This window comes from Erpetoichthys calabaricus, chromosome 3 (genome assembly GCF_900747795.2).
Source record: "Erpetoichthys calabaricus chromosome 3, fErpCal1.3, whole genome shotgun sequence".
NCBI lineage: Eukaryota > Metazoa > Chordata > Cladistia > Polypteriformes > Polypteridae > Erpetoichthys > Erpetoichthys calabaricus.
In genome coordinates, this window is record NC_041396.2 from 286213440 (window position 1) to 286227247 (window position 13808).

A 13808-nucleotide genomic window follows, 5' to 3' on the forward strand; every position below is an offset into this window, starting at 1 on the left:
AGCCAATAGGGCATCGTAGTACTTAAAGGCTTCTGAACCAAGCCAGTTCCAAACAGCCATACTTCAGACCAGTGGGGGAATTAGAACATCTTAACACCTGCCCCCAAACCATATGTTAAAGTACACTTTAGCCCATTTGCGGGGTTAGAAATGACTTTAGCAAAGAAACACTCGGCAAACTGGTTTAAAACACATCCCCCAAATCCTGTTGTAAAATTCAAACAGACCCATTCCTGGGTCTGTTTCCTGGGAAATAAAGACATACAAAACATTTTATCAAGTTATATGTAAAATCTCACATCACAACACTCCACCCCGATGAATGTTTTGTACAATGTGTTTATAAACAGTCTTAATTGTTTAAAGAGTCTGTTGCATAACTTTGCAGTATTTGCTCTCCCAGTGTTGAAAGTTGTCCGTGACCATTTGTCTATTACATATCTTCTTTATTTCAAAGGCAATCTGAAGAACGTGGATGTGCTTCTAATGACTTGTATCTGCTCCGGCTTGCTTCAACTGTTTATTTAGCTTTCTGCAGTCTTCATATGTCATCAGATCTGGTGGTTCAAAATGAGACAAGTCCACACCTTCCACTAAACTAACCGTACTGCAATTTAAGTCTATTGTGAATTCCTAAAACTGACCTTTTTTTTTCACTGGTTTTATGTCTAACTGCTAATTAGACCCTTGTCCCAAACTATTCATTTAAGCATATGCAGCTGTACAATTAACATCAACATTTGAAAGGTAACATACCACAGGTGCCAGTACAACCACTACTGCCCAAGTGAGAGCACATGTGCCAATGCATAAACTGTTCACAAACCAACCTTTGTGGCCCCTCTTCACACATTTGGGGTTGATTTAGTTGCCTCTTGTGTTTTCCTACCCATGGTGCAACTCTTGACTGCCATCAGCCTTTATCAGTATAGGCTGGCATCACCACCATGAGAAATCACAGCTATGCAACTCATAATTCCCCCTGTAGGCCACCCCTAGAGTTGTTTGCTCACCATATGCATACTCGTTGTGCTAAACACCTCAGTTCAGAATTGGCCCACTGGTCCTCTGCTTGCACCATAGCTGACAACCTCAGCAGGGCTTCCGTATTTTCCCAATTAGACTATACCTAAACATCGAAGCCCATATGACTTGCAAATGTACCAGCTGCACCTGCTTTCCTGAAAAGTTCACCAATTTTCTTAGTATACATTTTCCTTAATAATAGTATTAATTATATTAATTATCCTACTTAATTAATTAATACCCAGAATGCATACTTTATGAACCCAAAATTAATCCCCTTATTTTGGTATTCCTAAATGGTTTGTTCAGTTTTCACCCCTTGGAATATAAATTTGCTGCAGTAATAAACAAACCTTTCCTTTTAAACTATACCTATTCTGACTAGCCTTCTTATTGCATGACTCGTGGACTTGTTACTCACTTAAACCCCAGTAAGTGTCTTTTCCTTGCTGTCTGTTGTTCTTCTACACATCTTTGTCTTTGTCTTTAATCTTTGGTTGTTGTCTTTTCCTGTTTTTCTTTCATTCCGCTATGTAGGCAGGTCTGCAAAATGGAAGGTGACAAAGCAGTTTCTGTCCATCTCATCTTTTGGTTGTTAAACCTGGTGCCAAAACTCAAACTTTGCTTCCAGGCATTCATTGGAACAGCTTGGCAACACTGCCATTCTGCTCCAATGTGCTAATGGTAACCCAGTCTCCTGCATGGATTTTACACTGCTAATTGCCTTCACTATTTATTACCTGCACCAACCCAAAGTCCATAAAACTTTACAATAGAAGTAGCACTATTGCAAAAGGCCAGAAAATGGAAACAGACATAACTATTTTCCCTTTCCTGTCATCCTGCGCTACCCTTCTATTTTTTTTCCATTGCCTGTGTGTCCTTTTTTATTTTATTGTATGTTAACTGCTACTTGAATGTGTGGGCTATAACCTCTCCAAAATCCCAGTGCCAGATCCAGCATCTCTCCTAAAACTGACCTGTGTTCTTTACCCAAGACCAGCTCACTTTTCTCCATTTTATTACAGGGAGATTCATAGGCTGTCTTTTTAAACAACTGGTCAGTCAGGTTTCGAATTACTGAACCGAAGTGTGTGTGCTTTTTAATTACTGCTGGCCCCAGCACAGCTGTTAGGACCCTCACACCCCTGTGCATTCCTGGCTTGCTGTCTGAGTTTGGAAACCTTCCTGCTGCACCATTCCCCATCCTTTGTTCTTTGGCTTGACCTTTTTCATTCAAACCAAATCCTAAACTGGTGCGCTTTCTTTCCAACTCAGCCATTCTTGCATTAGCACTTTCAGGCCTTTCACACACAAGCACTCGAATTTGTTTTATTTCCACTGTTCCTTGTTTAAATTCCACATTTTCTTTACTCAGTATCCTTATGCCATTATCCATTTCATGCCCTCTAGTCAGCAATTGCCATTCACACTCACCAGCTTCTCTGCCTTCTATCTGATTTCTTTGTCCTAAATCAAATTTCAATGCAGCACTGGTTACCTTTCTTAATAGTGGTGAAATATCTATCGGTGTAGCATGTTCTTTAACTACTGGACAGACCTCAGAATCACCTCGAGATTGTGGTGCAGTGGAGAATAATAATGGAAGGTAACACCCTTTCTGTTTTCCCTTCCTTTCATCTCTCTCCATCTCCTCGCACTCACATTCACACTCTTTTTCTGAGCACCCATCTGTCTCAGGTAAGTCACCCACCCATGTTTTAGGGTTCCAGTAAGATCCCATTAATATTGGCCTAACTTTTACCATGGGTGGTTTTCTCTCCTTGTTCCTCCTGCTTTCTGTGCTTTCCACTTCAGCAGTGGGTGTTCTACATGCTAGCACTTCACAATTATCACACCAACTGTTACATCTTTCAAAACTTTCACACAACATTCCATTTTCACTTTCATTCACTTTGCTATTTTCTTTCTCACACTGATCTTCCTTATTACCAATAATACAAGATAGTAAACCTCTTATAACAGCAGCTGTCTTCTTTATACCTGATCTATGTTTTCCTGCTTTTAATCCTTCCAGCTCCCTTCCATTTTGTGGCATGCTCAGCTCAGCTTCTGCTTTCTCTACCTGAACTACAGGTTTGCATTTCCTAGCTTTAGCCTGCTTGCTTCTACCACTCCACTGGAAGATGGCTGACTTTAATATAAATTTAGGCATTTCTGAGTCTACAATTATAATCTAATACAATTTGCCACCTTCGTTATGGGTTGGCCTACTTTTGCCCCTGTAAGCAAACATACACATACATACACCAAGATTCTAAACAAATAAGTGCCGTATGAATGATGCATGCATGTCCCATCACTCCCTAGCACTTTAACCACTTAAATGCCGTATGAATGACACATGCAATGTTCCACCACTCTCTAGCACTTTAATTAGGGATTCACTACCACCAGCACTAACAAACATGCAGGTGTCCTTGTGACACACATGAAGTCTTTACACTTTGTTGGTTATATTCCATTCAGCAACCAAACAATGTTTTACTTCCACCGCATTTGTACACTGGATGCCCTAAAATTCACATACATACACACACATACATCAACAGTATTTGCAAACAGGGTGTAAAACATGGTTACCCCTAAATCCTGCCGGACTACGCCAATTGTTTTGTCTTGGTAGAGTAATATATATTGTTCTACTTTCCCCTATTGTATTATTAATATGTAGCCTTAGAAAGCCTAATCTCACAGACTTACCACTGTTTATAAGGTATTATTGTATATAACTTATCCCCACCTTCTCTTCTATATCTATAACCTCAGGCAATTAGATGTAGTAAAAAGACAAGCAGAAGTTAAGTTACACATAAAATAATGTATTATTGATAATACTCAGAAATAATAACAAAATGCAAAGTATATTTGAATATTGGCAACCATACAACCTGACTAAATGATGATATGTAGTTCAGGTGGCACACAGACTTGTAGTTACTTAAATGTCTCTAGTTAAGGCATCATTGGTGCTCAGCTTTCAGCCACATGTCTGTTCAAAATGGCTGCTGAGCTGTGCTCTTCATTGTGTGGTCTTCATCACAGGAGAGCAAGGGAGATGCTTCTTTCAGATGTTTGTTAGTAAGAGAGAGAGTGTGAGCTTAAACAAGTAAATATATAGATTTTCTGTCCAACCCCTACAGCCAATAGGGTGTTGTACTACTTAAAGGCCTATGAACCAAGCCAGTTCCAAACAGCCATACTTCAGATCAATGGGGGAAATGGAACATCTTAACACCTGCCCCCAAACCATATGTTAAAGTACACCTTAGCCTATTTGCGTGGGTAGAAATGACTTTAGCAAAGAAACACTCGGCAAACTGGTTTAAAACATATCCCCCAAATACTGTTGTAAAATTCAAACAGAGCCATTCCTAATGGGGGGTCGGGGGAGGGTTAAAAACTAAATTACATTGCTTTGCCCAAATTACAAACAAAAGACATACAAAACATTTATCAAGTTATAAGGTAAAATTTCACATCACAACAGGAACCAATTACGTATCTTTCAGAGATCCCATATTAAGAAAATTAAGACCAGATAGAAAATAAATAAATAGCTGTGATATTGTTAATACAAATAGAAAGATTATATCCTTAGTAAAATGGTTGTTCCTTCAAAGCTGTTACACCAAATGGCTCGTTGTACAATTGTACTATCCTAATCAAGTCAGACGCTTCTTCTTCTTTGTTAAATTCTTGTGTGTGTGTTAAAGGAGGGCTGTTTTGACTTAATAATTCTTATAATATAGAACAGTATTTCTATCATAATCTTCTGTAAAAGCTCAATTTTCCATTGGAAAAAATCTATCTATCTATCTATCTATCTATCTATCTATCTATCTATCTATCTATCTATCTATCTATCTATCTATCTATCTATCTATCTATCTATCTATTGTTTAATGCCTCATCTATCCATCGAAAGAAAATAAATGAATGACAAAAGAAGGAACCTTTCTTTCTTTCTTTCTTTCTTTCTTTCTTTCTTTCTTTCTTTCTTTCTTTCTTTCTTTCTTTCTTTCTTTCTTTCTTTCTTTCTTTCTTTCTTTCTTGTAGTTGCAAGTATTTACACTCACAATGCCAACACATTTCAAAAGATGTCTGTTTTATAAAGGTAAAAAAAAGTATTACTATAGCTTTAGAGCACACGCAGCTTCGAAGACTTCTATACGTTTCAGTATGGCTCGTTAGCTCTGTGCTCTAACCAGCCTGCTTACTTTGGAAAAGGCACTAAGCTGACCGTTCTTGGTAAGTTTTCTCAATTATGACATTTTTGTCGAATATTGGTCACACTGATTGTTTATTAGGATTGTTAGTATTATTTGACATAACGTCGGTTAGTTTCATTCAAGTTTTAGCAAGGCTTTAATTCAAGCTAACAAAGGCAGATCATTGACAACCCTGCATACATGAAACTGTCAGTAAATCGCGTTCCCTCTGCTAATTGACGTTGGTTAAACTCGGCGTATACAGAAGCGAATGTGCTACGTGCAGCACTAGAGATTTTTGCTTATCTTCTAATACTATGACACGGAATGATATGCTTTGGAAAAAGGACAAAACTGACTGTCCTGATTAAGCAAATGTTTATTTGTGTATTAAATGAGAAAACTCTCAGACAAAGAAACTGCTTAATGTAGAACAGGATGCAGATAAGATTCAGTTTTGGTAAAGAGTTACAGAGCTGTGATCAAGTACTTCACCCTTGGTTTTTGGTAAAGGAACAAAGTTAACTGTACTAGGTAAGTTTCTTCTTTATTTATTGCTTGCATGTTTGATTGCTTGATTGTTCGTTCGGCTCCCATTTGTCAATCCATCTTTGATGAAGGAAGCTTATTGCCGCCAAGGGCCGTCAAGGTGGCGAAGTGGTTAGCGTTGCAGCTTTGTAAAATATTGGTTTCGATCAGATCTCCGGTCAATATGTGGACTTTTCTCTTGGTGTTTGTCTGGTTGTCTTTCACCCTAGTTCCCTACGATCTGTATGTTCAGCTCAAAGATAATAACCCTAAACTGGCTAAGTATGACAGTGCCCTGATATGTACGGCCGCTGTCCAGGTCAAGCTATTCATTTTACAAAGTTTTATTTTTAATAAGAGAAATAAAAATATGCGCATTTGAGCACGAAAATTAAATAAAATTAAACAAATGTTGAAGTTACACCATTGTACATTTATGATGTTCTGCAACATAGAGTTTTCTTGAAGTTAAGGTTCGCTGTGCTACTGGCAGCACACTTTATTTTGGAAGTGGCACCAGACTAACTGTTCTGGGTAAGTAATATATTTGTATAAACAATAAATTAAATTGTAGATCTGTTTAATAAGTTCAAGTTTCTAAGTATATTAAGCTTCGGGAGATTTGTATTGAGATTTTTATATTTATTCCATCTAGGGTTTATTGTATGATAATACATATATTCTGGTGTACTGGTAACAATACAGCATGTAATAAGTCTTATTTAAATATAAACGAGAGAAAAAAAGTAAATTAATTGTATGTGTTTGTCCTAGGTTAATTTGACGAATATGCGGTACTTAATGAAGTAAAACTTCTAATTTCATAAATATACACCCGAGCTAATGTGTTTCTCGAGAACAACGGTAAAATGTTTTTATTTGCCGAATGTGTATTGTTTTCAATTTTAAAATACATGGCTGAAATCGGAAGAATCTGAATAAAATCTGATGAAGCAAATTTTGGGTGAAAAAATAAAATACAGATAGATAGATAGATAGATAGATAGATAGATAGATAGATAGATAGATAGATAGATAGATAGATAGATAGATAGATAGATAGATAGATAGATAGATAGATAGATAGATAGATAGATAGATTGACTGGCTATAAATTCCAATGTAAAGCATGCGCACATCACATTATGTTTAGAAAACCCAATAAATTAATTGTAGAAACTGAAAAATGTATGATTCACAAATTATCTATTTTTAAACAACTACTTTAATTTATATATTTTTAATTTACCACCATTACTTTTCATAACGCTATTATGAATAATTCTATTGCACATTTTAAGAACATAGCTGTAACATCCCTTTTTAGAATAATTTTCTCAATTTCTTTCCAATAAAAGGCAATAAACAATAAAATTCAGATTTGAAATTACTGTTAAAGGAATGGAAAAACACTTTTCTCGGTAATAACAAACCTGGTGAAGTTTAAAAAATAAATGTAGACAGCACGTGCTGGTTCTAGAGATCAGGAGACTCTCTTTCCGCGATTCTGATTTAAAGTGAAACTTTTCTGAATTACCCTAATTCTTTAATCGCTTTTTATTTAAAGCATAATTAACAAAAACATATGTGCGAGGATACAGAAGACAGTGTCCTTCATTTCCCTTACTTCAATCAAACGCTATTATATTCTTAAAATGAATCTCATATTCTAAAATGTCGACTTCTATTTCCTGAACCATATCCATATCTAAATGTGTAATACGTTGAAGCGTTATAATGTTCTAGTTATATAGTTATCCTGGAAACTTAACTGTCAGTTTTATCTGTGTAGTGCCAAGGAAGACTGCGGTTTTAGGAGTTGGGGTTATATTTGCTGACCACGAGTGCGACTTACGAGGGACGTTCAAAAAGTTTCCGCTCTTTTAGATTTTCGTTTGAAACGGTGAAGGTGGGAGGAGTAGTAATTGGGCATTAAAAAGTTGGTACAACGCTGGGAATATTGCATTGCAAACGAAGGTGACTATAAAGAAAGTGATGTAATTTGTTTCTGAAGTTCTTAATAAATACAGTTAAAAAAAGTGCGGAAATTTTTTGAACTTCCCTCGTATTAAATACTGAAGACATTTAAAAAATCCAGACACATTACAATAACTTCAATCGTAAACTATAATTATCTGTAACAGGCTTCACAATAAATAATAAAGAACAGATTAACTCTAACAAATTAATAAAAGATTAATTTAACCTGTTTTACTGGACTTATGAAGCGAGAATCCTTTAAAAATCACGACCCATTGGTATTTCACAAATGTGTCACTGTTTAATCATGGATATTTACTGCATGGAGTCTTTTAAAGATCGAAATAAATAAAGGTCCTTTCTAAACCTTTATGTGGATGCCTTTTGGGAACCAGGTTGTGAAGAAACAGTCTGCCACCTTTTATTTTTTTAACAGTGTATACGAGACACCGCGCGAACTCCAAAAAAATCTGAACAGGTAAGGGCCAGGCAAGAAGTAGAACAGGTTAACCACTACAAATCATTTTGTAATCTAGAAACAAATATCGGCGCCATTCAGGATTTATTTGCCTTTAACAGTTGTCTTTAACTGTAAGTCTATAACTTAGCAGTGGCAGCTATTGAAGCTGGACCGCGTGATGTCGCAGTAATTTGCGCTACTGCCATGAAAATGGCCGTCTATCTATCTATCTATCTATCTATCTATCTATCTATCTATCTATCTATCTATCTATCTATCTATCTATCTATCTAATGTTAATAATTTTCAGTTTTTTTAATTTTTAGACAGTTTATTTTGTACATGCATACAATAAAATCAATCTAAACTATATATAATAGTTAATAATGCAAAGTTTTCACATTCCCTTCATGCCTACATTCATGTCCCTCCTCATTGATTGTTAATGCAAAAGTGACCTTGAGTGAATGTATGGGACCATCATTGCTGCTTCCTGCCTTGCACCGAATGCTGTTGGGATAGGCCTGGCTCCCTACAACTGTGAAGCTGTTAAATAGGCTTAAGAATGTGGTTTCATAATACATCATTATTTGGCTGATGCCTTTATCTAAGGTGACTTACCACATTTGAAGAATGATTGGTTACATTTCTTTTGATGTTTCCAATTGCAGCACAGGCACAGTGTTAGTAGCAGGATGTGAACCCACAGCCTTAGGGTCTGAAGTCCAAACCCTTAACCATTATGCCACACTAACTGCCAATGGAATCATACAAATACAAACAAATACTTATACTTCATACTTCAGTTATTGCAGGCAAAATTCATTCATTGCAGACAAAATCCTTTAACAGACACCATTTTTTTTGGTTTATCAATTAATGTGAAAAGATGTGAAACATGCTAATGCTAATTATAAAGTTATACTGAATTGGAACTAGGAGAGGGCTACCTAGGTGAATCCATCAGACCATTGTTGCTGCTTAAAAATAACATCTGCTTTGCTTGGAGTTAATCAGACTGACAAAGCAGCAATGACAATGTTAGTGTGATGAAGTGGTTTAGGCTTTGGACTTCAAACTTTAAGGTTGTTGGATCAAATCCTGCTGCTGGTAGTGTGTGGACATGATCTAGTTGCTTCACCTGTTAGTTCTCCAATTAGATAAGCAAAATAAATCCAATCAATTATATCTCAACTATTGTAAATCACCCTGCATAACAGTATTAGCCAAATAAGTAAGATATATGTTAGAATAAAGACAGCCTACACTAACTACATCTATCAATCAATGCTATTTAAGAAGACCTGGACAAAACCTTTTTCTAATCTTAATAAGGATTAAAAACAAACATAACTACACTTAAAATAAGGACTACCTGTCGTGCTTATAGTATTCAGTTATTGTTATTTAACAAGACCATAGATAAGGATTTTCTTTATAAAGTTAAGTGACTTTTAGATGGACTATGGATAGCCTTTGGAGCCCTAATTCTGAAGTGTCATCAAAATATATGGGATGCATATTGCTTCTGTGCTGCATATTTAGCACCTAACCATTGACAGATCTTTTTAAACTACTGATCATTTGTTAAATTGCACATTTAATATTTATTTATTGAGTTATAAGTGGTTTGATATATTATAAGTCACTACAGTTGACTGCCATGCAATAAGAGGGCAGAGTCCAACTCCAGGATAAACAGGTTATGAAAGCAAATATAAATGTTTAAGTGAAAAAATTTCTCAAACTATGCAATTAAACCCCATTGTTGATAAATTAGAAAATCCTTCAAATGTTGATGTGGAGAGGATGCAGATACATGGGAATGATAACATGTTTAAACTTTGAAGGCCAGTGCGGACCCTTTAACAAAGTCTTCCCTGATTTTCTTTTAGAAAAAGATGTCACAGAACCAACACTGGAAATCCTCAGTCCATCACAAAATGAACTTTGCAAAAGGAATCGGGTGACGCTAATTTGTCTAGCAACTGATTTTTATCCTGACCACATAAGTATTACCTGGGATTTGCCAGAACTGAACGAACCAACAAGAATTAAGACTGACACCCCAGTGCTGAATGGCCACACAAAGTTATATAGCGTCAGCAGCCGATTAAGAGTGCCCAAAAGTGTCTGGTGCAACCCTGATAACAAGTTTACCTGCATTGTGACGTTTGGCATGGAAAATGGAACTGAGACTTACAGGAGATCTATACACGGATCACAAGGTACAACCAGCAAATGAACATTTAAACTTTAAGATAAATGAAAGAGACTGACAGCAACATGACCATATTATATTACCTTTCATTGTTAATTAAATACTAGCCTGTTTAATACACAAAAAAATCAATTTCAGAGATGTATATTCATGTCATTGGCATTTGAAGTGTTTTGGTTTAGGGCAATGATGCATTTTCCTAATGTTATTAATGTAGTTCAGGTCACTTGGAGCTGGACGCCATTTATTCAACATCAGTCGCAAAGTAGAATGGGATGAATGTTAATCTGAGGGCGTGAACATAGGCACTAACTCTGAGACGATTTATAGGTTTTAATTAATTTAAGGGGAGACACTTGGAGGAAAATGAGGAACCTGAAATAAACTCAACAAGAAAATAAATTATAATTTACACAAAATAACGATCTTTGTGGGAGTAGAGTCAATCATGGTAACACATAAAATGTTAACATACAGTAGACTTGAAATACATAGCACATTGTATGTATCCTGCATAGTTATTGGGCATAATGCTCCCTAATGGTGACAGCTCCTCTCTCTCTCTCTGTATGGCCACAAGAATTATAATATCCAGTGTACACTTTTCTAGGGTGCCATATGGCCCAGCTTCCATTTTAAATACAGCTGTTTTTTTATAGTCTGCAAACACATTCAATATTGGCCTATGATTGGAGTTAATTGAGGTCTGGACTGCCCCAGACTCCCCACAGCTCAGTAATGGAGCTATCTATCCATCTATTACAAATATTTTTATTACATTTTCTAAGTTTGTGATTGCAAATTTCTTCCAACATTTTCTCTGCAGGCGGCACAGTGGCGCAGTGGGTAGCGCTGCTGCCTCGCAGTTGGGAGACCTGGGGACCTGGGTTCGCTTCCCGGGTCCTCCCTGCGTGGAGTTTGCATGTTCTCCCCGTGTCTGCATGGGTTTCCTCCGGGCGCTCCGGTTTCCTCCCACAGTCCAAAGACATGCAGGTTAGGTGGATTGGCGATTCTACATTGGCCCTAGTGTGTGCTTGGTGTGTGTGGGTGTTTGTGTGTGTCCTGCGGTGGGTTGGCACCCTGCCCGGGATTGTTTCCTGCCTTGTGCCCTGTGTTGGCTGGGATTGGCTCCCGTGACCCTGTGTTCGGATTCAGCGGGTTGGAAAATGGATGGATGGATTTTCTCTGCAAAACTCAGGTCTAATATACAAATGAATTCTTTCTCCCTTTTCCTATTTTTCAGATTGTGTCAAGAAGACTGGTATGTATTACTGTAGCGGATTCAGTACATTACATTTACGGATTTATTGTATTTGTTGTACTTATGTAGGTCTGGTTCTATATGAGGCCTATATTATATTTGTTTTTTTACAGTGATTTTCTGTTTAGTCTCTTGTATAAGAAAGACTAAATTACAATTGTTATGCATGTCAATTGTTAAAAATCTTATTTCTTGGATGAGTTCACCTGCTTTATTATGACAAGTAAAGAAAAATTAGTTTACAGAACTGTCAGTCAGTCAGTCAGTCATTTTTAACCCACTACATCCTAACATAGGGTAACGGGGGTCTGCTGGAGCCAATCCCAGCTCACTGCAGGGCACACACACACACACCAAGCACACATTGGGACAATTTAGGATGCATGTCTTTGGACTGTGGGGGGAAACTGGAGCACCCAGAGGAAACCCACGCAGACATGGGAAGAACATGCAAACTCCATACAGGGAGAACAGAGAGCACAAGCCCTGGTTTCCTTACTGCGAGCCAGCAGTGCTACCGCTGCTCCACCGTGGCGCCAGTTTACAGAACTGTATAAATCTAAATAGGGTCGATGATAAGATGTAACTGTTTAGGTGTTTTTTTTAATGTTATATTTATTGTTCTGATTTATTGAGGCATGGGTAGCATGGTGGCTCATTTGATATTGCTGCTGCCACATGAATCCAGAGGCCTGGGTTTGAATCTTGCAACCAATGGTAGTCTGTGCATAGTTTGTATGTACTCTGTATGCCTTTCTGGGTTTCCCTTTGGGTACTCTGGTTTTCTTTCCACATCCTCAAATTTGTGATTCCGGATAGGCCTGATGTGCACATGAGTGTATATGTAAGAGTGCGATGGACTGGTTCCCTGTTCACATTTGTTTCCTGACCTGCATTCAGTGCTACTAGAATAGGCTCCAGCACTTTGGTGATGCAGAATTGGATTAAGCAAGTTTTATAATGCTATGTATTATATATTTATTAAGACATTAAGAACACCACCAAGCTATCTGCTTAAAATCAGCTTTACAATTTCATTTTGTTGTTCTCACACAACTGTAGCTGTAAATATATGCTTTTATATTTTCTTCTTTTTTTCTTAGAATTAGTGAAGAAAAACAACAACACTGCAAAATTTGTATATCTTATGTTCTTCGGAAAAAGTGTGCTTTATGGATTGCTAATTAGTGTTTTTATGTGGAAAATGAAGGTAAGTAACATTACTGTCAGGGATGGAGACATACCAAATGTTTTTATGTTGAAGATAAATAATGTTTCAATTACACTTATACAGAGAGTTTGTGAAATAGGAAATGCACACTAAAGTCTTGTTTAAAAATAATAATACAAATGCACGTACAGTTATGTTTTGCTTTGTTATTTTAAGTTTGTGAGTATTATTACAATGTTCATTGTCTTGCTTTGACTATTAGACATGTCTAACAGTTTCAGGCATATGTTTTTGTGATAAATACATAATTACGTCTTTTGTGACTAAAAAATCATTTTCAAAAGGAGTCTCAATGCATTTTTGTTTTATTTTGCAGCCACACTCTAAAGATTCCAGATGATAAATGAGGAAAATAGGAAACCTGAAATTGTTTTTCTTTTTCTTTATTGAAAATTCACTATAAAACATAAGTTGTATTCTGTATGAATTATTGATTTTGTTTTTCTGCACTATGAGTTGATTTTGCTTTTTCTGTCCTGCATGTCATTTACAGAAGTTTTTTTCCAAGTCAAAGTTGTTTCTGTTTTTAATGTAGTAAAATGTTTAATAAGCATTGTGATGTAATGTTCAGTTATTGGGGTTAAAACTTTTGTTATATCCTGCATAATAATAAATTTTATTAAACTTTCTTAAAATACATTTCTTGTATATGTTGGTTGTATGTCTTACTATTCTGTTGAAAACAGATATATATATAGACTTCTGCCCAAAATAAAACAATATAGACATCCATATTATACTTAAATAGCACTTTACATTATTATGCTCAAAACTAGCAAAGCAGGGATATTCAAAGAAAGTAGCATAAAATATTAGTTAATCAAAATTAAATAAACAAATCATCTATTTTATGCCTGTGGGTTTTAGAG

At 36.4% G+C, this 13808-nt stretch overlaps 1 gene segment (V, D, J or C); it reads left to right on the plus strand.

Annotated features, from left to right (window-relative positions):
* The window catches only part of LOC114649065 (T cell receptor beta constant 2-like), a 34333-nt gene extending 20759 nt beyond the window's left edge, over positions 1-13574 (plus strand). The window contains 5 exon segments of the C gene segment in view: positions 5259-5298; positions 10122-10454; positions 11691-11708; positions 12812-12918; positions 13256-13574. Of these exon segments, the coding sequence occupies positions 5259-5298; positions 10122-10454; positions 11691-11708; positions 12812-12918; positions 13256-13279 (522 nt within the window).
* The last annotated feature ends 234 nt before the right edge of the window (positions 13575-13808 follow it).